Below are 25,049 nucleotides of genomic sequence, written 5' to 3'. Positions count from 1 at the left end.
TAGCCAGCAACAAGTTGATTCGTCACCTTCAAAAAAGAGATCCTATGCTTTTCGCTGAGCTGGGTCTGACTGTCTGACCAGGTGAGATGGGATACATCAGTGGAGCTTATCAACACATATGAGCAAAAGGAGGCTTTAACCCTGATTTTATAGAGTCACAAACTGATGTTGTACTTTGACACTGAAATACAGAAATAGGATCTATCAGGCTTTGACTTTGGTTGATGCCACTTAGGTTATGTTTAATCTCTACGCATTGTTGTTTGGCACCATGTTTTTTGTTTTTTTTTTACCGTTACCTGATTTTTCGTATTTATGTTTTTATCCACAGGAGGAAACGAAAACCTCGTGAACACTCATCCCTACTGCCGAGACTTTGTGAAATAAAGAGATGTGCAGTGAACATGCTCATCTTTCATCATCATTACTTTTCAAAGCAATAATATCAACATGAATGATCACATCTAAAGATACAATACTGTATCTTAATTTTTTTTTTTACACTCTAGAGCACTATTATATGATGCTTTTATATTTTGCCAACGTGACAATCAGAAAAACAATCTATTTGTGCTCTCAAATGTGCATGAACATAAAACTGTAATGTTTCCAGGTTCCTCTGTACATTATTTTTTGCATGTGATGGATGAGAATTACAATCTGTTTACGTTAAGATCATTTTATAATCTAGTTGAATTAAATCTCAACGACAGTAAATGAGCTTGTGTGTTTATTATATAGTATGATTCATTTGCATGTACAATGACATGTGGACCTTTATAGCGCATGACGGTTTTTTTGTTTATGTTTTTTGTTTGTTCGTTTTTTTTGTTTGTTATGGCTCCCAAGTGAATGGTTAGCATGGGTGCCACGGTGTTTTATAATGTTACTGTATAGTTTTAGCCATTATAAGGTACAGTTTAATGATCCGGGTTACTCACATCAAAGTAGGAGCACCACAGGCCTGCTCTGACTTTTATACAGAAATTTATGCACTGTGCGGTACTACTATGTAGGTCATATGCGGAAAGGAGGAGCCTTATATCGTTCATCTCTGATAGCAAACATTACGCAAGCATAATCAGGTTAAAGTCAGCAGCAATTTAAGCAGGTTGGCCACACAAGTTTTGAGCAATGGCAGGTAAGAGCACACGGACTAAATGCATTTTGTTCTACGTTGTCATATATGAGTTTAGCCAGCGAGCAGGAATGCAGCACAATAGGCATAAAGTGTTTACCACCACTGGATTGTGTTACGAACGTTTTGCGGAAGACAGCGGCGGAAAATATGTATTCTTACACTTTCGACAAAACAAAAGTGTTTGTCAGAGAAAAGTTTGAATAGTGTGATTCGACATTTGTTATTTTCATACTATGTTTATGCCAGATTGGATCCATACTTTCGTTTTGCACCCCGGAAAACTATTCCCGCCCGGATGTCTGTTGTTGAAAAAATCTTCTAGTGGAAGGTTTTCAGAGATGAGAGAGCGAGGGTTTAAGTTTCTTTGTTGACAACTATTTGCGTTATGTATACACACTGAATCCACGGAGGCTGTTCTTTAAGTACAACTTCTAAAGATGGGAGGTCACACATTTCCAAAGTGCGACAGGATAGCATATAAAGTTTGTTTTGTTTTGTTTGTTCTTTATTAAAATATCCAAATTTGTATGTTGACGACAGGCATCGGTAATGGTTTCGTTATGCACTAAAACAGTAGCTTCGTTTTTACTCTGCACTTTATGAGGAAGAAGGACATATCAGCCATTTCCTCCGTCAATCCGAAGAATACCGGGCGTTATAACAAGGCAGGATGTCCTACGTAGTGCGCAAACATTCACTCTTTGCACGGAACCAGCGTTAGAAATGCTGAAGTGATTCATGCACATGAAATGTTGTAGATTAGCGCTAATATCTCAGGGGATCATTCTGTAAATGTGGGTCTTTCACCGTTAACTGCATTAAGATGCCGGATTATTAGATACAACTAATATATTTTACTTTGTTACAAAGCAATAAATCTGTACATAGATCGCAATGTTTGCTTTTAATTAAAAAAAAAGACTATTCAACTTTTAGAGTCATTGTGAAAACCGCAGTTTGTAGTGATGCTGACATGTGTTATGCGTTACTGCTCCCCACCACAAAGTGAAGCGTCCAAAGACGATAATACAGCTGAAAAGGCTCAAACCGAGCAACCCCCCCCCCCCCTCAACGTATTCGATATATTAAATAAAAACAGCAAAATGTATACATCGCCCATTTAGTTTGAGACGAAAAGTTTTCAAAGGTCAGCAATCTTTCTAAACATTTCTAAAATGACATATTCTCTATTCTAGATAAGGAGCTTGGCAGGGTACGGTCAGACTTTGTGACGAGTGTGTCCAAAGCGGTTATAAAGATGCTGCTTGACGACCTCGTAGAAGATGGTGTGCTGAATGATATGGAGAGCGAGTCAATACTTGAAGAGAATGACAGCAGGGCTGATAAGGCGCGCTGTCTCATTGACGCTATGAGGAAAAAAGGAGACCGAGCCAGCAGCAAGATGATCGTTCACCTTAAAAGTAGAGACTCTTCTCTTTACGAAAAGCTTGGTTTGTTTTGCAGTCAGCCTTCTCAGGCAGGTGAGAAACCTTAAAAAATATTTTTATTAAAAAATATAGTGCAGAAGATAATGTAATGATCACACAGGTACAAACAGAATAAAATACATTATTTCAAGCAATAATCTGTTTTGTCAGCCTCAGCTCCAGATCCTCGGGAGCCACCGGAATGGTCAGATACACTGATCCACACGACTGAGAAATTCTGGAAGATGAAAATGGATGATAAAAGTGTGAGTCATTCACAAACCTCATGCAAAATATCTCAGTTTGATAATAAGAAATAAAGTGTTTTCTTATTAAAGTTAATGTTGAGACACAAGATAGATTTTTCAACTTTTTTCCCTTTATTTTTGTTTTGCAGATTTACCATGTGACCAAAGACGCCTTTAAAAATCGCGTAGCTCTGCTGATCACTAACATGAAGTTTACTGATGGGAAATTCAATAGAAATGGAGCTGAGAAAGATGAGGAGAACATGAGGAAGCTGCTCTCTGCTCTGGGTTATGAAGTGGTGAAATACACAAATCTCACAGGAAAGGTATTTTTATTAAAAGGGAAAATCTGGGGAAAATTTTATGTCTGGTTTGTTTTGAGATACAGGAAGTTATGCCTTGACTTTTTTTTTTTGTTATGTTCTTACAGGCTATTAATAAGGCTCTAATTGACTTCTCCAAACATCCAAAACTCAAAGATACAGACAGTGTGTTGGTGGTTATAATGTCTCACGGGAAGCTAGGAGCAGTCCTTGGTGTCGACTGCAAAGAACCCATTTGTGATAATGAGGAACAAGATGCGTATGAGGTGAACAACATTTACAAGCAGTTGAGCTCAGACAAGTGTCCTGCACTTCTGAACAAACCCAAGATCATCATCATCCAGGCCTGCAGAGGAGGTGATCACCTTCTGTTCTTACAGTTACAAAAAAAGGCTTAAGTTATAGATTTGCTGGAGTCTTCTTATCTTACAAGTACATTGCATATGTTTCAGAGGAGAGAGGAGGTGTGCTTGTTAGTGACTGTGCAAAGCCAGATCTGGTCTGTGATGACGTGAAACAGCCAAGTCCATCCCTATGTGCTGATGAAGAGGGCTTAGAAGACGACACTCTACGATGTGTACACAAGGAAAAAGACTTCATTTCTCTTCTCTCCTGCACTCCAGGTCAGTGTAGCTAGGCAATTATTAAAACTTAGTGACACACACACAGTGATGACACACATGAATCTGTAATGATAACACTCCCCCCCCCCCCCCCCCCCAAAAAAAAAAAAAAAACCTGTATCCAATTTCTGTCTCTGAATTTTCTTTCTGCAGATACTGTGTCATATAGAGACAGGAATCAAGGGTCTATCCTCATACAGTACATTGTTCAGGTTTTCAACACCTTTGCACATCAAGACGACGTCGAGGAGCTCTTCAGAAAAGTAAGCGCTGCAAGTGTAAATTGTTTTATACTTATTGGAAGCAAGTCTCATTACTTCACAACCATGTTGATACTGCTTGTGACATTTATGTGGACAGTTACGTTAAAGCAATATTTAAATTACACTTCAATTATCACTGGGAAATAGTGCATGTACAGTATTAAAAGTAAAATAATAAAAGGTTAAAAAGTTTGCAGAGTATGGCCCAAAAGAAGGCTTTCAAAGCATTTTTCATCTCCTGGAAGTTACGCTTACAGGAATCAATAAGTGCCATATCTGTCACTTGTGTTTCTGGAACATGTGGAAAGTTGTATTGCTATAGTCAAGCAGTAATTACTTTGTTCTCGTGTCATTAGTGTGATAATGTTGTACATTATTACTGTGATAATGTCGTACATCATTTTAATCATACAGGTGATGCAACGCTTTGAAGACTTCAGTGTTCAAAACAGGAGACAGATGCCAACAAAAGACAGATGCACACTGACAAGACGCTTCTACTTCTTTCCAGGCCTCTGAGATATTTTTACAGTTATGTAACTCAACTTTGCTGCCATTTCAATTGATGTTTTTAGTGCTCAGAGTTAGGTCATTTTATCATTTCCAAAGAACTACAAAGAGATGCAAACCTAGAAGCAAAAAGATGATATGATCTCACAGTTAGACAAAAATGGCCACAATAAGATGCAAAATAGCTACAAACAGATGGAAAATACAATGATAATAAAAATTTTAAAAGAATGAAACAAAGCTGCCATCTGTCTGTCTCCTTTGTTAAAAAAAAATCCTGATGACATTTCTAGCTTCATGTGAGACCCATGCACACAAAACACATCAACATGAAATATCCTCTATGTGGCAATTGGAGACGGTTGGATGGACGAACTGGAAGAGACGTCCAGCAGAAACAGGGTCAGAGAGGGACAGACATACTCTCTTCCACAGCATGTCTTTGTCCTATCTTCCTCCCTTCACACCATCTTTGCAGAAGATGGACACCCCTCCCTCAACCTGGTTCTGCTAGGGCTTTCTTCCTGTTATAAGGGAGTTTTTCCTTCCCACTGTCGCTAAACCTCTTGTTTGCATAGGAGTCCATATGATTGTTAGCTTTTCTCTGTTTTCTTTGTATTATTTTTTTTCTATTATTCTAGAGTAACATGTAAAGTATCCTGACATAACTGTTGCTGTGTTTTCATGCTATACAAAAATAAAGAAATAAAAATAAAATGCGCTTTGCTTTTATTTTCCACTCACTGCCTTTCTCTCTCTTTGGATTCATACACCACTGCTGCATTTAACTTAAGGAGTTACTACACTCTGCCTCTCTCTCCTACAGTGTCTTGCTCTCAATTCTTCTCATCTCTGCCCTTGTCGCCACATCTTCCTGTTAAAAAAGAATCCACTGGTGTTAAGTGCTTGTTCAAAGGGGGTCATCTGACTGTAATTGTGCTTGTTTGTTTGTTTATATCATAGGACCTTTAGCCTACAATATAAATTGCCCTGAGGTGACAACTGGTATACTGGTTTAGGGCTTTTGCTATACTGCTCCACTTGATGGTCATAGCTTAGAAGATTTTTTTTAAAGGATCTTTTTTAATTTTCAGTCCTTACAATGCCCCAGCAGGTAGGGGCACCAGCCACTGACAGGGAGTGTGGTGGGGGAAATAGCCCCCACACCTGGGGATGCCCGAGACTTTCAGAAGGAGGTGAAGCCTAAGACCCAGCCTGACACATACAGGTCCTTCTCAAAAAATTAGCATATAGTGATAAAGTTCATTATTTTCTGTAATGTACTGATAAACAGTAGACTTTCATATATTTTAGATTCATTACACACAACTGAAGTAGTTCAAGCCTTTTATTGTTTTAATATTGATGATTTTGGCATACAGCTCATGAAAACCCAAAATTCCTATCTCAAAAAAGTAGCATATTTCATCTGACCAATAAAAGAAAAGTGTTTTTAATACAAAAAAAAAGTCAACCTTCAAATAATTATGTTCAGTTATGCACTCAATACTTGGTCGGGAATCCTTTTGCAGAAATGACTGCTTCAATGCGGCGTGGCATGGAGGCAATCAGCCTGTGGCACTGCTGAGGTGTTATGGAGGCCCAGGATGCTTCGATAGCGGCCTTAAGCTCATCCAGAGTGTTGGGTCTTGCGTCTCTCAACTTTCTCTTCACAATATCCCACAGATTCTTTATGGGGTTCAGGTCAGGAGAGTTGGCAGGCCAATTGAGCACAGTAATACCATGGTCAGTAAACCATTTACCAGTGGTTTTGGCACTGTGAGCAGGTGCCAGGTCGTGCTGAAAAATGAAATCTTCATCTCCATAAAGCTTTTCAGCAGATGGAAGCATGAAGTGCTCCAAAATCTCCTGATAGCTAGCTACATTGACCCTGCCCTTGATAAAACACAGTGGACCAACACCAGCAGCTGACATGGCACCCCAGACCATCACTGACTGTGGATACTTGACACTGGACTTCAGGCATTTTGGCATTTCCCTCTCCCCAGTCTTCCTCCAGACTCTGGCACCTTGATTTCCGAATGACATGAAAAAGTTGCTTTCATCCGAAAAAAGTACTTTGGACCACTGAGAAACAGTCCAGCGCTGCTTCTCTGAAGCCCAGGTCAGGCGCTTCTGCTGCTGTTTCTGGTTCAAAAGTGGTTTGACCTGGGGAATGCGGCACCTGTAGCCCATTTCCTGCACACACCTGTACACGGTGGCTCTGGATGTTTCTACTCCAGACTCAGCCGACTGCTTCCGCAGGTCCTCCAAGGTCTGGAATCGGTCCTTCTCCACAATCTTCCTCAGGGTCCGGTCACCTCTTCTCGTTGTGCAGCGTTTTCTGCCACACTTTTTCCTTCCCACAGACTTCCCACTGAGGTGCCTTGATACAGCACTCTGGGAACAGCCTATTCGTTCAGAAATTTCTTTCTGTGTCTTACCCTCTTGCTTGAGGGTGTCAAAGATGGCCTTCTGGACAGCAGTCAGGTCGGCAGTCTTACCCATGATTGCGGTTTTGAGTAATGAACCCGGCTGGGAGTTTTTAAAAGCCTCAGGAATCTTTTGCAGGTGTTTAGAGTTAATTCGCTGATTCAGATGATTAGGTTAATAGCTCGTTTAGAGAACCTATTCATGATATGCTAATTGTTTGACATAGGAATTTTGGGTTTTCATGAGCTGTATGCCAAAATCATCAATAATGAAATGCTTGAACTACTTCAGTTGTGTGTAATGAATCTAAAATATATGAAAGTCTAATGTTTATCAGTACATTACAGAAAATAATTAACTTTATCACAATATGCAAATTTTTTGAGAAGGACCTGTAGACAGGCATGTTTTCATAGTTTCCCAGAGCAGACACTTCCAAGTAAGGCAGGTGAAGGGAGGGGGATTACTTGTGAATTGAAACTTACTGAACTTGCTTCTCTTCTTCGAGATCTTGCAATGATAAGAATATCTGTGGTCTTGATGCAGTCAACCCTACAGGCATAGTTCAGTGTATTGGAAACACTCAGCAAAGGAACGGTAGATGGAAAGAAAATTATTATATGAAATGAAGAGAGATGGTGATTTTTCTCTGGTTATGTTTTTTTGTTAATTTTTTGTCATTAACGTATAATATTGGCCATTAAAACATCGTAGAGTTGAAATGTTCAGACAAGTTCAAACATGACTTGACATGTTGTGGTAATTCAAAGGACACAGAAATGTTGATACTGTCGGTAAACTGCTTTTATCTCATCTTTCTGTTTTCTTTGACAGCAGCCCAAGTTTCACTTTTACTTCCTGTTCCTTATGTCTGCCTTCTTTTTAAAGCAAGCTGTTTTGATCATAATTCAGTATACACAAAATGCGTGTAAGTTAGGAGTGAAACTATCTGAAAATAAATTGAAAATAAATTAAGTTATAAATGCAATTTTGGAGAGTTTATATGCCTAACGTGCAGCAGATGAACCTATGAAAGTAAGAAGAAACATTGTCACAAAAGCAGCAGCTTGCCTATGCACTAAAACAGGAAGAAGAGTTTATGAACTCTTGTTCAATACAAGTTAAGGCTTAAATAAAAATGTTAAAAATGCAAAAGCTAGTTGATCCTTGAATTTAAAAACATCTTACATTTCATTAACGGCTCTATAACCACTTATTGGCATCTCTTTGTTCCTAGGAAATCAGGCAGTGCTGTCCAAAACAGCACACATGAGCACACATAAAGGTTTGCAAATGGTAACATACAGAAAGCACAAGTAGTGCAGGAGGTGCTCAGGAACATGACTCTTAGAAAATATAAAAGATGTGTTCTTTGCAAACAAAGATATTTGTCATGACTTCATTTCTAAGAGACCACTGCTCAGAAGAAAAAGAAAATATTTTATGTTGCATTTCAAGTTTGACTTGATTACAACCACTTCCATGGAAGTGTGGTTTCCACACAACTATTAATAGATAAAACATCTTGGCAAACACACAATCATTTGTACATGCTGGAGGACACAGGTTGCAAATTTGTGAAGTAAAGTTTATGAAAGATGGCAGGTAAGACAGAAGTTATCATGATCCATGCACTTTCCAAGTGTTAATGTGTGATAGATTTTGATTTTGACATGATTATTTGATCTCATTCTTCCCTCTAGATAAGGAGCTTGCCAGAGTGAGAGGACGGTTTGTTGAAAAGGTATCAAAAGCCCTTCTTAAACAGCTCCTGGATGACCTTTTAGAAGAGGGTTTGCTGAATGATGGAGAGACAGACTCTGTGCTCGAAGACAACAGCAACAAAGCAGACATGGCCCGTGCTCTCATCGACATGGTGAAGAGGAAAGGAGATAAAGCTAGCAGGAAGATGATCGAACACCTGGAGAAGAGAGATCCTACACTTTACTCTGAGCTGGGTCTGTCCTGTGGTCAGCCTCCTGGTGAGTTCACCCTGTTTGGAAGAAGGAAATAAAGAATAAAGTCTGAACAGTGCTTTTGCTTTTTCCAACTGCAGCGTCTCAGAAGGAGCAAAGCTGGTCGTCCAAACTCATCGCCACAACTGACTCTTTCTGGAGGACAAAGCTGAACGATAAAAATGTTTGTCATGACTGTTCAAACACTTTTAACAAACAAGATTCAAATTTGGAATACTTTGTAAGTTTATACACTTAAATTTTACATTTATAACAGTAAATATTCTGTCTTTACATTTGTATTTTTAGATTTACCCTGTGGCAGAAAAGTCCATCAGCAGTCGAGTGGCCCTCCTAATCACTAATCGAAATTTTTCTGATGAGAGATTAACCCGAAAAGGAGCTGAAGTTGACGAGGAGAACATGGATAAACTTCTCCGATCTCTGCATTATGAAGTGGTCAAATACAAAGATCTCACTGGAAAGGTATTTAAATACTAATCTTTTATTCTTTCCTAGCAAATTACGGCTGAGTGACAAAATAACTGATGCTGGGACTTTTTGTGTTCAATCAGATGATCGATGAGGCTCTGATGAATTTCTCCAAACATCCCAAACTCAAAGAGACAGACAGTGTGTTTGTGGTGATTATGTCTCACGGGAAACGGGGAATTGTCCTCGGTGTCAATCACAGAGAAGAAGTGGAACCAGATGAATTCCCTGTTGACAATATTTACAAGTACTTGGGCTCACAGAAATGCTCAGCACTGCTAAACAAACCAAAGATCATCATCATCCAGGCCTGCAGAGGAGGTGACTTTCAATCATTTCATCTGACCAACATCCACAAATGTCCTCGTAGCTACAGTTTGGACCTGAATTAAAAGCATGCTGCGTGTGTTGCAGAATCTGGTGGCTCCGTGATGGTTAGTGACAGTGCAAAAGTGGTCTGTGATGATGTGTCACAGAGCCGCTTTGATGAAAACAGCATTGTGGATGACTCTACTCGATATGTGCACAAAGAAAAGGACTTCGTTTCACTTCTGTCCAGCACCCCAGGTCAGTTTGTCTGCTGATGGGTTTCATTATGCAAAAGATTTCTGACATTATTAAGATAAGCATCTGAAATTTGCACCAATAACACACAAGCATAGTCTCAGTCTCAGTTTTCACATGATTTCCTGCAGACACTGTTTCATACAGACAGGAAGACCGTGGGTCTTTTCTGATCCAGTTCATCAAGGAGGTATTCAACACGTGCTCTCATGAGGACGACATCGACGAGCTCTTCAGAAAAGTAAGTACCTGAAAACTCGTTTGGTGATAGTGCTGCAGGCAAACAGATGCAGTCACTGGTTATGTTTTCATCACACAGGTCATGCAACGCTTTGAAGATTTTCCCTCTGAGAAACTGAGACAGATGCCAACCAAAGACAGATGCACTCTAACCAAGCGCTTCTACCTCTTTCCAGGCCGCTGAGACAGGATTGAATTTTGGTCAAAGGAAACACATAATAAGTGCTAATAAGTACATTAATGATTTCATGGATTATCACTTCCTAGTAATAAGGGATTCATACTTATCTGTAGTATAACGAGGGATATGCATTGATTATTGTGAATTATATGTAAAATATTGATTTCTTTGTTTCTGTTTTTACTGCTTTGTGAAAGTGAATGTGAGATTTTGTCAACTTTTAATACGTTTGGACATTTTAGTAGCTATATGAGTGAGTGTATCATTTACATTCATCAGTTGTTCTTGTCTATAATGTCATCACTGTTACTGTTATGTGTCTAAATAAGTAAATGAGCCCTTAGTTACAGTAAATGAATCTTGTATTAACTAAAATGTTAACACCAGCGGTCTCCAACCTTTTTTGCGCCACGGACCGGTTTATGCCCGACAATATTTTCATGGACCGGCCTTTAAGGTGTCGCGGATAAATACAACAAAAATAAAACTAGTACCGGTACCGAAAAAAAGAAAATTTATTCATAACACACGCGAAAAGACCAAAGAAAACCGAGTAAACGATAAAAACGATAACTAAATAACGCTGAAAACCGATAAAAACCCTGAAAACCATACATTTCACACCTGAGCCTCAACTCTCGCGGCCCGGTACCAAACGACTCACCGGTAAAGACATAAAGACCTGGATGGCTGCTAACTTTCTGCTCCTTAATTCTGATAAAACTGAGGTTATTGTACTCGGCCCTGAAAAGCTTAGAAATATGGTATCTAACCAGATTCTTACTCTGGATGGCATTACCTTGGCCTCCAGTAACACTGTGAGGAACCTTGGAGTCATTTTTGACCAGGATATGTTCCTCAATGCACATATTAAACAAATATCTAGGACTGCTTTCTTCCATTTGCGCAGCATCTCTAAAATTATAAATATCCTGTCTCAGAGTGACGCTGAAAAACTAGGCTGGACTACTGTAATTCATTATTATCAGAAAGTTCTAAAAAGAACTTTCGGGTGAGAGAAGGATGGCCGCCCCTCCCTGAGCCTGGTTCTGCCGGAGGTTTCTTCCTGTTAAAAGGGAGTTTTTCCTTCCCACTGTCACCAAAGTGCTTGCTCATAGGGGGTCATATGATTGTTGGGTTTTTCTCTGTATTATTGTAGGGTGTAACTTACAATATAAAGCGCCTTGAGGAGACTGTTGTTGTGATTTGGTGGTATATAAATAAAATTGAATTGAATTGAATCATGTGGGTCTATGACCACTGGTCCAACATATAATTATGCTTAATACAAGCATTTTGTTAGTAACTCAGATTTTTATTACTGCACATTAATTATCTTTAATCTACATGTGGGCTACAATAATAGAAATTACAAGTATATAAAGTTACATATTTATAGAAATGTAATTATTTATGTAAAAGTTTTAATAAAATTGCCAATAGGAGGTGGTTAGCTTGTGATATTACTAATTACTGTGACCTAAATTTACTGTTTTTCTATTGAAGATCCAGTGGCAGATGAGTTATACATTGATTTAAACACATTGTATAGACTAGAAAGCTTTAGTAATTTATACCTGACAGCCCTTGTTATTTATGCTTTTTGAATAGAGTTTTAAGGAAATACATCACTTTATTTTGTATTTTAATTAGAGTGAAGATTTAAGATTGTGAGGGCCCAGTGGGATTTTCAGTTTTTTAAGCAGGCTGCAGCATTTTTGACTGTGGGAATGAGCATTTTAAAACATCTTAGTATAGTACAGTTACTGACATATTAACACATTCACATTCAAAGAAATCATTAGATGCTTCCTAAACTTGTTCATCTGGGGATGAGCATGTCTTTACTTTTATGATTGGCTAGCTGACAACAGATAGGTCAAAAGATCCTTAACTGGGTGGAAAGAAAGCGTGAGCTCGTGCCTTTAAAAGTTGTGCAGTGTTTTGGCCACATCCTGTATGATGGTGGTTTTCAACCTTGGCCATCTGATGTAGCCCCCACCCTCAAAACCCTGTTAGATGGGTTAAAAATAATTCCCTTCAGCACCACCTTATAAACACCTGCACTGTTTTATCTCTTACGCTCAGTGCATGCAGCCTACCTTTGTAGCAAACTGCCTAAATCTTTAATCAGTTGGTAGTGGGTTTATATTTCAGACATGCATCTAAAATGTTTAGTTAGCAGTCCATATAACAGCTATATTCATGAGCCTGTTTTAACCATTTATCAGTTCTCTTTAGCTAAAAATTTTATTCATTTATTGAGAATTTCGTGGTTTCAAGTGATGAAATGCTGCATGAAAAGCATGGTTTGCTTGTTTCACTCAAGCCAGAAGCTAGTAGTGCAAACGTTTTCACTGATGATTTCCTGCATCTCGGTGCATCTCTTTCTTTACAGGAAGATGACCCTGATGGTGTGAAAGTAGTTTTGCAAATAGGAAGTAGCTTTCTTGGTAAAAAAAAAAAAAAAAAAAAAAAAAAATTGAAAGGAAATCCACAAACCTGAAACTCTGTAACATTAAGTGTACAACTTTGAAATGCCTTCAAATACTAAAAGAAAAAGTAGGTGAAACTCTGGTCTCTCTCATGCAACATTTAGAGGAATTATGGGTCGCACAAGACTTTTGCTCAATTTAAGGTTTAAAGAAGAATAGAATTAAGAATAACTCAAAGTATTCATTTGGAATCTAAGAAAAAAAAGTGCATACTTTTAGTGGTATGCAGTGTAAAATATCTGAATGTTCAAACTGACTGTAAAGTTTTATCCATTTAATTTACATTTTCAAAACTGAACTTTAAGTTCTTAAATTTTAATGGTAACGGCAGTCTCTTTAGCAGCTCTTCAATTCTATGCAGAATAGTAAAAGTATAAATAAAAAATGTAAGAATAGCAGTAGCAGGGTGTAATAAAATCAGTCTAAAAGGTAAAGTGGAGAGGGATAAAAGGTAGTGTTCAGAGTGGGTTATTTTCCTTATTATTCAGCTGGTCTTCTTGTGCCAGTCACAGTGTATATCTCTGTCATATCTTGGTCATATGCACTGTGATTCTGATGACACCCTTAGCAGCTTTGTCCACCCTCTGCAGGTCCTTCCAGTCTTGTTCTGTGTGTACCAGGCAGTGCAGCACTATGTCATGAAACGACATACAATACAATACAATGTTGTAACTGATGTAAACCAACTCATGTGAGGTAAAATACAAGCAGATGATGGTAAGTTGGTGTAATGAGTAATTGAGATGACAGTGACAATTACATTTAACTTGTAAATTAGAGCAACCACAGCCACATACAGACATTATGTTAACTGATGATAGTGAATGTCTGGTACTGTTTCTCTGTGTTAAATCTGTTAAATAAAAACTCAATCACTTCACATATTTGATTATCACAACAGGCACAAGACTACAGAGGAAGTAATTGTCATCTGATTTAAATGTGACAAAACGGGAAATTGCAGAGTCCAGCGAGCTAATATAAGGTTAGGTGCCAAAAGGACAGAGCCTGCGCCTAGAAGAGGGAAGTAGGTCGGAAGTTCATGTCTACAAAAACAACAAGTTCAAACTGGAACAAGTGCCATTAGGAAGTAAGAGGAATTACACTCTTAATTCTGTATGAGAAGTTTAAATGTAGATTTGAGTGCAGGGTAACCAGATCCAAATAAATTTAAACCAGGGCGTAGGACGTGAAGGATAACATGCGACATGTTGCTAATGCTGAGTTGTCTGAAATATGGATTTATTCAGCTTAAAGCAAACACGCAAAAACTTTGCAGGTTTGACAGTTAGCATGTGAAGAACAAATACTACTGCAATTTTCAAATCTTCAGTGTAAAGTTAAGAAATACAATAAAAACAAAAGGAAGCTGAAGTTTCTTCATATGGTCTTTTCTGCCTTCTTGCACTCATTCTCGCTTCTTCTTATTTATTGTGTGACTATATGTCATACTTTCCACTTGTGAAACTGAAAGAACTCCACTAACTTTACTCAGGTAGCTTCCCAGTGTTTCATTGGGCAGACATCCCTTTTCTTTCCCAAATTTTCCATCATATTTTGACAAAATCACTGCCTTAGCAGATTTTAAGGCTGTGCAATTTCCCCTGTTGAGTAGAATATAATATGCTGAAAAGTTACCAAGATGCATCATGACAACCTTCCCTGCTTTCAGTTCAAATGGATAAACAGTCACATGCCAGAGAAGTGTTGATTTATTTAACAAATATTGCCAATAAATGTGTGGGGCATCGTCTCACTATACTGGATAAGGGAAAAATAGATACAATACAGTACAAGCTATAGGTTAAAAGATGGAACTGAGCACTGGACACATAATATAGTTGGCTGTTTGTGGATGGTAATGTTGGCTTTGTTGTTAATGTTACTTTTCTGCACCATCTAGATAAATGCCTGTTCCTTTTGAGTTCTTGAAGTTGTTAGTTCTAATAAAAGAAGACTGCTACAATTTTCAACTTTATTTAGGGAAATGTGACCAGCAGCAGTGATGCAGTTTTGCCATCAGATGTGGTCCTCTGGGCTTCCTTTAAACATACATCTGCGCATAAACCTGGAAGAACTCATATGAAGCTACCCAAGTGTTGCCATTTCAGTTTCGGCTTGTCCATTCAGCAAGCTAAACCTAGACACAGAGTGCTGCTGCCTGACCTTTCTTTTAGAAGTGAAGGTGTGTTTTCTATGAAGTGGAAGCATATCCATATTCAGATGTGTCGCAGATCACATCAGAGGCAGTGAAACGTGTAAACAGGTCTGTGCAGGTTCTGTAATGCAGGTAGTCTAAGAAGTTTGGAAAGAAAGCGACTGCACTTTAGATTTTGTGAAGATGTTTCATGGGCTAAACCTTTCAGTTCTAAAATCAAATGGTAGACTGTCCCAGTTGTTAAACCCTACTTGGGTACCTTGAGAGGGTCACTAAGCCAGTATTAATTATGTGGATTGTCACAGTGAAACATCTTCAAGAAACTTAGTCCAGTCATTTTTTTCCCAAGCTCTTTGGGTCTAAACAGATCTTTGTCATTTTAATCTTTATTTTGCATTTTTCCCATGCCACAGAAAACGAGAAATTGCTGAAAGCGGTATTATGGCTACCCACAAGTCCCGCTCTGCCCCAGCTTTCAGGTTACTGCACTTCTGCTGCTGATAGAAAGCTAAGGACAGGTTTGGTTTTTGCTACTAATGATGTGTTGGTGCACCAATAATCCTGCTTTGTGCATTCAGGTTCAAACGTTGTGTATGTGCTTGACTGAAGAGTCAATGGTGCAAAGCGACCAACTGCAGGATTATGACTGAACTCCTCAAAATCAGAATCCTGTCTAGAAAAAGTGACATCATAGTCAGTTCATCTTGACAAGACAGCCCGTCCAGACCAGTGAAGGAGAGCAGTTTGGGACTGGGCTGGAGGAAGGCTGAATATTTGACGTCCCTCTCCAATTTTGCAATCATGTTTGTGGACATTCTGGTGCTTAAATAACTTGCTACCAACACATCAGGTCACCATTCACGTTTTCACTGGTATTGGACTTCTGGATATATTATTCCCCTGTGGAATCATGTGTGCAAGGCAAACTACAAACTCAGTGTAATTTTTTGGGACAAACTTTACTTAAAAAAAGAAAAAAACAAGACTCATTAAACAAATAAACCCATGTCATTACAATACAACACAAAGGCAACAAGTTGAGTAGGCAACATGGTAACATGGTTGCAGTCTGTGCTGTCTGATGTTTCCCCCCAAAAATGATATGAGTCTTTTAACAGGGCTACTTTGGGTTCATGCTGATGCATTCATTGACTCAGTGAGTTCATCAATGGAAATAAACATACAGTAGAAGTAGCTTGACAGGATAATATGCAATGTTTAAACCTTGGGGTTTACAGAAACGGCAGAAATAAACAAAAGGTTTGTCACTTCATTAATCCAACCAGACTAGACTCCACTTTAACAGCTTATTTAAATATACTGGCAGTGTTAGAGAGCTTTATATTACTTTAGAAAACAAAGACACATTTGGCTACCAACAAGCACTCATGTTTTCATCCAACGACTCACATACAACATGTTCAGACATGTAGCTACCAAGGAACTTGCAAATATCCTTTCAAATCTTATATATGCATGCATGCACTCAATCACACTCAACACTGGAGCAACGGTCAAAAATGCTGCACAACCGGTAAGGCCAGATGAAATTAAGTACAGTAGCGTTGCTTCTGTCAACTACAAGAGATGTGCAATTAGAAAAAAAGTTTGGCAGTGTGTTAAATATACGAGCAAAATACCCAACATCAACGTAGCTATGTTCTTTTTGATGTATTCCCTTTTGCAACAGAGTACAAAACACCACTTTACAGTGAACTAAACCATGCAGGGCTTTTAAGAGGGAGGTAGAAGACATCAGAGAGAGAAAGTAAGAAGACTACAAAAAAGATAAATACATGTGCAAATGAACAGAGGTCTACAGATAACATAGCTCTGAAAACATAACCGATGAGTTACCTGTCACTTTGCCTGTACAACACAAAAAAAAGACACATCTGAATCAGTGTCATACTTGGAAGTTGGAATGTTTTAGTATAGCGTTACATTTCATTTAGTAACTTTTTCATTCAAGAAACATCATATCGTTGACAACACTCGACACTCTGATAAACAGTTTGCAGCACCACACATTTACAAAATAGCAACTCATGCGAAACAAAAACAAAACACCTCTGGCCCTGTACACTGTGTGTAAAATTTATTGTACATTATGTAACGTATCTTTTGCTGAACACGTAATAGATTGCATTTGTTAAAACAGGAAATTGGAAATGTGTGTTATTCTGCTTTTAGCTCTGTCGTGTGACTTTGTGTGTTTTTTTTAGTGTGATCGTGGCTGAGGTTTAGCCCAGTGTTCCCCCAACAATGGAAGCAATGACGACTCCCAGAATGATACAGCATATAATAATCATAATTTTCTTCTGAATGGTATTAACAAATAAAAGAAAAAAAACATCCAAAGCAGCAAATGGGGAGCAGAGAAAACATGTTAGTTATACTGTTTGTGCTTTACTTGAACAGAGTTAATAATAATTTGAACAAAATGCAGTTTACAACAAAAGTAAAAGAACCGAGCTGGGAAAAAAATGCAATTTAATTCATTCTAATAATGCTGGAGTGTGACCAAAATGTTACATTATTTCTACATCTTCTTTTAAAAGAAATCTTTAAATCCTGCATTTTGCTCATACCATCTGTCATATACACATGCCACAAACAGAAATCATCTCTGTGGTTAAAGCCATCACATGCACAACATAAAAAGCATCGATTTGGCTCCATCTAGTGGTTATCCAAGAATATGCAAGCAAGACTGCAAATTTATCAAAAAGTAAAAATCCACCAAACACAAACTTCACTTTTAAAACGTGTTTAGCAAAGGTCCCTCTAATGAAGAAGTTCAGCGTGCAGCAAATAAATCCTGTGGACTTGCACAGTTTCCAACAACTCTTAAAGAAACCGTTTAAGGAAATATGCCCTTAGTTATGAGTCACATACATCTCATCACATCAGTATAATAAGGAGAAAATAAAAGTTCAATTAAACACATCATCTCTCTCTATGAGACACCCTCATGCAGTTCTAAAGTTTTACATATCAGGACATAAACAAAATCATCTGGTTATTACAGCTAAACTAAAATTATCCATCCATTCTCTACTGCTTATCCTTCTCAGCGTTGCGGGGGCGCTGAAGCATATCCCAGCTTCCTGAGGGCGAGCGGCAGGATACAACCTGGACAGGTTGCCAGTCTGTTGCAGGTCTAACACACAGATATAGGGCAACCATTCACACTCGCACTCCCACCTATGAGCAATTAGCCTATCCCCACTAACTGCATGTCTTTGGACTGTGAGAGGAAGCTGGAGTACCCGGAAAGACAAACATGGGGAGAACATGCTAATTCCACAAAGAAAGACTTAAATTAGTTCATTCAATTTTAATTTACTCAATAAACCAAAACATGTGACATTATTTGTTTAAAAAAGGCAAAGTGCAGAAGCAGTGTGTGAAAAGCTAAGTAAACAACATGATTCAGTAGTTCGTAGAACCAACTCCAACAGCAATAACTTGAAATAATCATTTTCTGTACATATTTCTCAGCATTTTATATTAATGTTTTTTTTTTTTGGCTTACTCTTCTTAACATTGCTTCAGCTTGTTGAGATTTATGCGCATTTAATGAAGCACAGCTATTCCACCAGAGCATTTCAATCTAGTTGAAGTCTGGACTTTAACTTGGCCATTGAAACACCTTGATTCTTTTCTTTTTCAGCCATTCTGTTGTCGTTTTGCTGCCATGCTTGGGATCATTGTCAGTGACTGTAAGGTGCCCAGCTTCTGTGGTTGCACAACCCAAATCATCATGAGGTGTTTGATATGCTATAGGGTTAGGGGGGTTAGGGTTAGCGCCTTCGGTGCTAGGCCCTCAAACTGGTCATCCTTCTGCTCAAAGACCTGTTTCGGAGAAATGAAAATATCTTGATCTCTGAGCTTCAGGGAGAAAAGTGCCCCGACGCTCTGAAAGGACACGTCAAAGGCACAGCGTTAACAGAGAACCTGGCGACCCAAGACTCGTTCCCAACAACAGAGAAGGATGAGGGACAGAGCAGTACACAGGGATGGTTCTCGTTGAGGCATAGACCTTAACGAGAACCCTTCTCCACTATCAAATGCATTAGATTAGCAGCACGTGGCTGCTACTTACCCTTTTAATTCCTCTGAAAGTATTAAGAATGTACTTAGTCTTTCACACACTGGTTCTGCATTTTGGATTTTTAAAAAATAAATAATGACACATATGTCATGTGTTGTTATTCATCTGAGGTTCTTTTTACCTCATTTTAAGCTCTGTAAAGTAACTGACTAAACCTTTAAATGTGCAACTATAAACTTACATTTGTTTGTTATAAATCCTAATTTCACTCATAAACTATTAATAGCTTATTTAATTTACCTGGTCATTTCAGATTCATCGATATATCGTGGATGTATCGGGTGAGAAGGAAATAAAATCTCTACATTGTTGCAGTATCTTAAAAATCATGATTAAAAAAAATCACAATTATTAAAAAAAACTAAACAAAAAAGAAAACATCCACCCAGCTGTTAACACATCACCACAAGTCAATTGTTTTATATTTGTTAGACTTTTCCAAAAGCAGAAATTGCACGGAAGCATAAACACTACAGATGAAAACCTGGAAGGGAGAATACATTTTTGGAGATTGCTGTAATTCCTGATCACTCCTCCATAAAGTCACTATGGCTGCGAAACAATAAAATCTCTAAGGCACATATTTGACCAACCTAACTCAAAAGTGGATTTCCCAAAATGTTTAACTATTTTGTTTTACCTTTAGTAATACATCATTGTTAAAACTAATTGGTAGTAAGCTTATTTTGATGACCATTTTAGTAATAATGCAATCATCTTCAATTTGTGTTTGTGGGACAACAGAGAGAAACATGCACATGACAAAGCTTTGCAACTCAAACAGGCCAAGCACAAACCGTTCCTGGAGCTGAAGCACACATTAAGAATAAAAGTTGATGCAGATTATATTTGAGTGTTCATAGCTTGCTGCACAGACCTCAGACCAGTAATGCAATGACTTGCTTCCCAGTTCACAAGCAGTGCTCACTGCACACATTGCAGAGGCCACCATACAGTACATTTAACACATGAACAGTTGTGTGTGTTTTTTTGGCATTCATGTCACTCATAATGACTGTCCTGTCTGCCATGTGATGATTTTTTTTAGGCTCCTAACTGAGTCCCACTGCGAGCGAAATAATGAGGATGGTGATACAAATCGCAACACAAACTCCTATCAGGATCACCTTCTGGATGGGGGACCATGGGGAGGGAGAACAAGGAGAGCACAGCGTTAGATAATGAGTCAGGGGATTGAGAGGAACATGAGAGAGACAGAAAGAAAGAAAGAAAGAAAGAAAGAAAGAGAGACAGAAAGAAAGAAAGAAAGAAAGAAAGAAAGAAAGAAAGAAAGAAAGAAAGAAAGAAAGAAAGAAAGAAAGAAAGAAAGAAAGAAAGAAAGAAAGAAAGAAAGAAAGAAAGTTTGCAGTCTTTAATTATAAATGGGGAAATAACCATGTAGATGACCCTTGCACTGAGTCATTGGATGTGTGCAATTTATCTAATGTTGAGCACCTGGTTAGACGTTGACCAAGAGGTGGCAGAATTGCTCCATTGTGTTGCAGATTGTTTAAAGGAAGGAAGACTGCCATGATTCCTTTCAAAAGCATTTGTCAAATGTTTATATACTATGGGAACAATCAGCTTCACATAATCCTGTCCAAAGATAGTGAACCTCCAGAGTTCATGATGTAAGATGATACATCTGGCTTTACTAGCAAACAACTATTCAAAGATGACAGTTTGTGCATTTTCTTTATATGCACTAAACGTGTAAAATCACTATCATCTGTTGTGGCTCCTTGTCATGCCTCTCCACCAGAATGTAGTGTTCATGTGTTAAAAGTGACTCTGGTTGTAAAGGTTGAATTAAAAATACATACAGGTTGTTTTTATTCCATTTCCTCTTAAATACAAATATGAAGATCATTTTTCTTACCAAATTGAATTGTTCTTAGGTCAGATTCTTATAGGCACTCACCGGCCAGTTTGTTATGTACACCTATTCAAATATCTAATTAGCCAATCATATGGCAGCAACTAAATTCCTTTAGGCATTTAGGTCATCTAGACATGGTCAAGATGACCTGCTAAAGGTCGTGATAGGGGAGCAGCAGTAACTCAAATAACCAACTGTTACAACTACAGTATGCAGAGGAGCATCTCTGGAGGCACGACATGATGTGCTACAGCAGCAGAACATCAAACGTTTAGGCTGGTGGTATAATTGTGTGGAGGATATTTTCTTGGCACACCGTAGTATCAAATGGTCACGATTTAAACTTTGCAGCCCATCTGAGTCTTGCTGTTGACCATATACTTTCCTTTCCTTTCCAGGGCTATATGCCATGTCGTAGAGCTCAAATCATCCCTACCTGTTTTTTTGAACATGGCTGTTCTCAAATGTCCTCCACACTCACCAGATCTCAATCTAATAGAGCATTTTTGGGTTTTAATTTTTGTATCATCATGGATGTGTAACTGACAAATCTGCAGCAGCTGTGGACTAAAATCTCTGAGGAATGTTCTTAGAACTGTGTTGAATCAATAAAAGGAAGAACTGAAGAATTAAGGCAGTTCTAAAGTCAAAAGATGCTCCAGCTCAGTACTAGCAAAGTGCACCTAATAAAGTGTCCGGTGAGTGTATATGCTAAAGTTACTGAGGCTGAAAGTCATTGCTGTAGACTTAAATACACTCACAATAACCACAGTCCATACACAGATACATGACAGGTGAGCATGCACAGCAACCACTCCACTATACACATGCACCGATTCCGACTTTAACTACCACCGTTCCACATGACAGCACGTTTTTCCGTTTAAGCAACTCACCCTCCGGGCTTTACTCTGGTATTTAACAGCCTTCTTAGTGTCTGATACCGCCCTCTCCACATAGTCTACCGAGTGCTCCACATTGTACTCAATGCGGTCTATCATTTCCCCCTAGAAGAAGTTAGTTACAGAGGAGGTGTGGAGGACATGCAGACAAGAAGAATAAAGAGGAAGCCAGATATGTAGGCAGGAGGAGGAGGAGCGGATACAGATGGAGGCAAGTGACAGGGGAGGAATAACAGATAAATGAGTAGGAGAGAGAAGAAAGAAGGAGAAGAAAAAAGAGAAAAAGAAATAATTATGTCACCCGTCTGTTGGTCTTTTTGAACTTTTTGCATTTTGGGATGTTGTCCTTTCCCTGCTCCACATAATCCTGGGCCTCCATAACACAGTGCTCAATGTTGTTCACGAGGTTGCCCTGCACAAGAATCAGAGATGGAGACACATTAAGGTAATAGTAAGAAGAAATCTGTAGTACCAGCAATGTTTAGATTTCATAAATATGTTTCAAAGCAACCTGACTAGACTAATGAAAGCTATCATTACATGAATGTCATAGAACACAAAATAACTGTGATATCATATCTCTTATCATTTCCATTGTATTGGTAACAAACCATGATTAAAACAGCATTAATCAACAAGATAGAAAATCATAACTTTTCACATTAGCACTGACCCACAATCACTTGACAAATCAAATGGCTACTAAAGTGACCCAGACTGCTCTCTGTGCATGCACTAAAACAAAGACAATTCAAAGTCCACACAGGTGAAAAGTCACGAGTTAGAGATAAATTACCTTGCTGTGTTAGAAGGGGAACAACGTTCTGTGTTCTCCAGAGCTTAGAGTCATTGGAGTGGGGGCAGTGTTGTGTAGTGAAGAAGAAAACAGAGGCGAAAACCAAGAGAGTGGGAGACAGAGAGAGCAAAGCTGAGAAGGGTAGATTTAACAATCACACTCCAGTTTAATCTTAAATCATGTGGCACTGAGAGCATAAAGGGTTAGTTAATTGAGCTGTTTAGAGCACACACATACAAACACCCATTTCCACTGAATTATTAGACGTTTTCCCGCTAAATGTTATTGCATTGTGCCATCAGTGTAACCAAAATCAGTTTCATGTAACGATTTACTTCAATATTTCACATATTTTCTTATTTTTCATATTTTCAAGTGTTCTCTAACTCAGAATCCATTCTGTACAATTCAGGCCGATTATTTCTGATGAAGGAAATAGTTAATCTCTGTGGGGGTTAAGCCGCGCACACACACACACACACACACACACACACACACACACACACACACACACACACACACACGCAGCAGCCCTTAAGTTCCACACTTTGCTACGGAGACAAAAGGCAACTCAACACTTAAAGAAAACCCGAATATGTATCAGAAAATTAGGGAACTGTTCACTCCATGAGGCTAATGTGCAGCATTCAAATTTTGCAACATAATAAAAAGACTAATCCTGAACAGCTCTAAATGCATGAAGCTAAAGCCTGAAATATTTAAGGTTTATTTATAATTAAAAGCTTTAACAAAATGTGACTCTGTTAAGTTGCCAACTTGAAAGTTGCAGATGTCAGATTTATTTTCCAGCTAATGATCGCAGCAGGAGAATTATTTATAAAAAAAAAAAAGAAAAAAAAAAAGAAAAAACTGTCCAAAGCCAGAAATCACACGTGGAGATAATCACCAAACTCCAATCAACTTATCTTTGAGCCAAAAATGATCTGTTCCCCCAAAACTGTCTAAATTTACTGAGATAGTTTGCAAACAGACACCCAGATGGAGCTGAAAACATAACCTCCTTCCAACTGTGTTGGCATAGACAAGCCCTCAATTACACTAATACACTTAAAAACCGTTCTGCAAAATGAAAGACGTGTAGTTCCTTGAGCTTTAATAGGCAGGAGCAGCATGCTAGCATGCTGAGCTGATTAATGATTTTACTATTAATGAACACGGGGAGCTACTGAACCGCTGCAATGGCAAGATGGCCCTTTCTGCATGTAGAAACCAGTCATTATGCATCAATTGGCAGATGGATTGTCAGTTATAAACATATTGAGCATTTGCATGTTTGTTTCATTTGCATGCATTTGGCCGAGACTCAAGCAACACAGCTGTAGAAACAGAAAGGGAGAGAGAGAGATTAGTGTTTTCACCTGGCTTTCCACCAGCATGGCCATGTCCATGAACATGTCGTGAAGCTCCCTGATACTGTTTTCCAGCTTGATAATCTCATTGTGCCGCGTCTCGATCTCATTCATTGCTTGCTGGGTGATGTTGTCCATAATTATCTAAGAAGGTACAAAATTAAGGAAGTAGTGACTGACAGGTGCATTCTTTATGTTTTGCTTTTTTGTTTTTTGTAAGACTTACCCCCGAGGTGAAGATGGCTGGATTGTCACTTTCCAACATGCTCTCCAGCTCCTCGTTTGTTGTGTTTCTTCCAGCTAAAAAGGCAAAGCGCACAAACTTCAAAAAAAGACCGCCAGCTTGCTTAAACTTTTAGGGATAACTGTAGGTGCATCGATATTTCATTTAAAAGGTTTCCAAAGAGAATGAAGACCATATTAATAAAACACTAATATAACGCCCTGGACGATAACAGTCATCCCCTCCTGGTCTATATGCCAATTTGAGGATTAATTAAAATAAAAGCTGTTTGCTCATCTTTTACACATACTTATTTTCCATCCTCTCTCCATCCGTCTCCACTGTACAGGAACGGCAACACTGGATGTAATATGTAAAAGATTTGTCCAGGCAGGAAAAGGGTTAAAAACAGATGTAATAATAGAAAAACTGATCTGAATGTCGCAGGGTAAATATGTGTTCATACATCTGTCAGTATTTAACTAGACATCTCAAATTATCTCCAAGCTAAGGTTCAGACAGAAAGCCATAAACCCTGCAATTCAAACATTAATGGGCCTACAGTTAAAATATTGCTTAACTACAGGAGTGAGCCATCGGACTTCTCATTGCACTTAACCCCACATCTCTGACATTTGCAGGCCAGAAGTTTTGCATTTTTCTGATCCAGCCACACTAATGTGAACATGATTAATGGTGTAAAATACCT

At 38.5% G+C, this 25,049-nt stretch overlaps 2 protein-coding genes across 4 annotated transcripts in view; one reads left to right on the top strand and one right to left on the bottom strand.

The window, feature by feature from the left end:
- Positions 1 to 939: 939 nt before the first annotated feature.
- LOC113036933 (uncharacterized) lies at positions 940 to 10,747 on the top strand. The gene is made up of 15 exons (XM_026193548.2): positions 940 to 1,141; positions 2,338 to 2,622; positions 2,740 to 2,834; positions 2,966 to 3,142; positions 3,247 to 3,496; positions 3,592 to 3,762; positions 3,916 to 4,025; positions 4,440 to 4,536; positions 8,654 to 8,950; positions 9,025 to 9,107; positions 9,233 to 9,409; positions 9,499 to 9,736; positions 9,830 to 9,982; positions 10,111 to 10,220; positions 10,299 to 10,747. The coding sequence occupies exons 1-15, from the start codon at positions 1,135 to 1,137 to the stop codon at positions 10,401 to 10,403; spliced, it is 2,355 nt and encodes a 784-aa protein (XP_026049333.2). The 5' UTR covers positions 940 to 1,134; the 3' UTR covers positions 10,404 to 10,747.
- A 5,246-nt stretch (positions 10,748 to 15,993) lies between these two features.
- The window catches only part of LOC113035759 (syntaxin-1A-like), an 80,989-nt gene continuing 71,933 nt past the window's right edge, over positions 15,994 to 25,049 (bottom strand). The window contains exons 7-11 of one of the 3 annotated variants that reach the window (XM_080288568.1): positions 24,344 to 24,417; positions 24,127 to 24,261; positions 22,253 to 22,363; positions 21,946 to 22,056; positions 15,994 to 17,374 (exon numbers count right to left, since the gene is read on the bottom strand). In XM_080288568.1, the coding sequence (XP_080144694.1) occupies positions 17,297 to 17,374; positions 21,946 to 22,056; positions 22,253 to 22,363; positions 24,127 to 24,261; positions 24,344 to 24,417 (509 nt within the window). In that variant the 3' untranslated portion in view covers positions 15,994 to 17,296. Of the gene's footprint in view, positions 17,375 to 20,079; positions 20,301 to 21,945; positions 22,057 to 22,252; positions 22,364 to 24,126; positions 24,262 to 24,343; positions 24,418 to 25,049 lie in introns of those variants that run through there. The other 2 variants (XM_026191442.2, XM_026191443.2) reach the window with 2 other exon arrangements.

The sequence above is a fragment of the Astatotilapia calliptera genome, chromosome 14 (assembly GCF_964374335.1).
Source record: "Astatotilapia calliptera chromosome 14, fAstCal68.1, whole genome shotgun sequence".
In the NCBI taxonomy this organism is placed as follows: domain Eukaryota; kingdom Metazoa; phylum Chordata; class Actinopteri; order Cichliformes; family Cichlidae; genus Astatotilapia; species Astatotilapia calliptera.
This window is presented reverse-complemented; position numbering and strand designations above follow the sequence as displayed.

Coding starts and splice junctions, on each gene's coding strand:
- LOC113036933 (XM_026193548.2), top strand. Junction 3,143..3,246: donor ACACAAATCTCACAGGAAAG/GTATTTTTATTA, acceptor ATGTTCTTACAG/GCTATTAATAAGGCTCTAAT. Junction 9,737..9,829: donor CATCCAGGCCTGCAGAGGAG/GTGACTTTCAAT, acceptor CGTGTGTTGCAG/AATCTGGTGGCTCCGTGATG.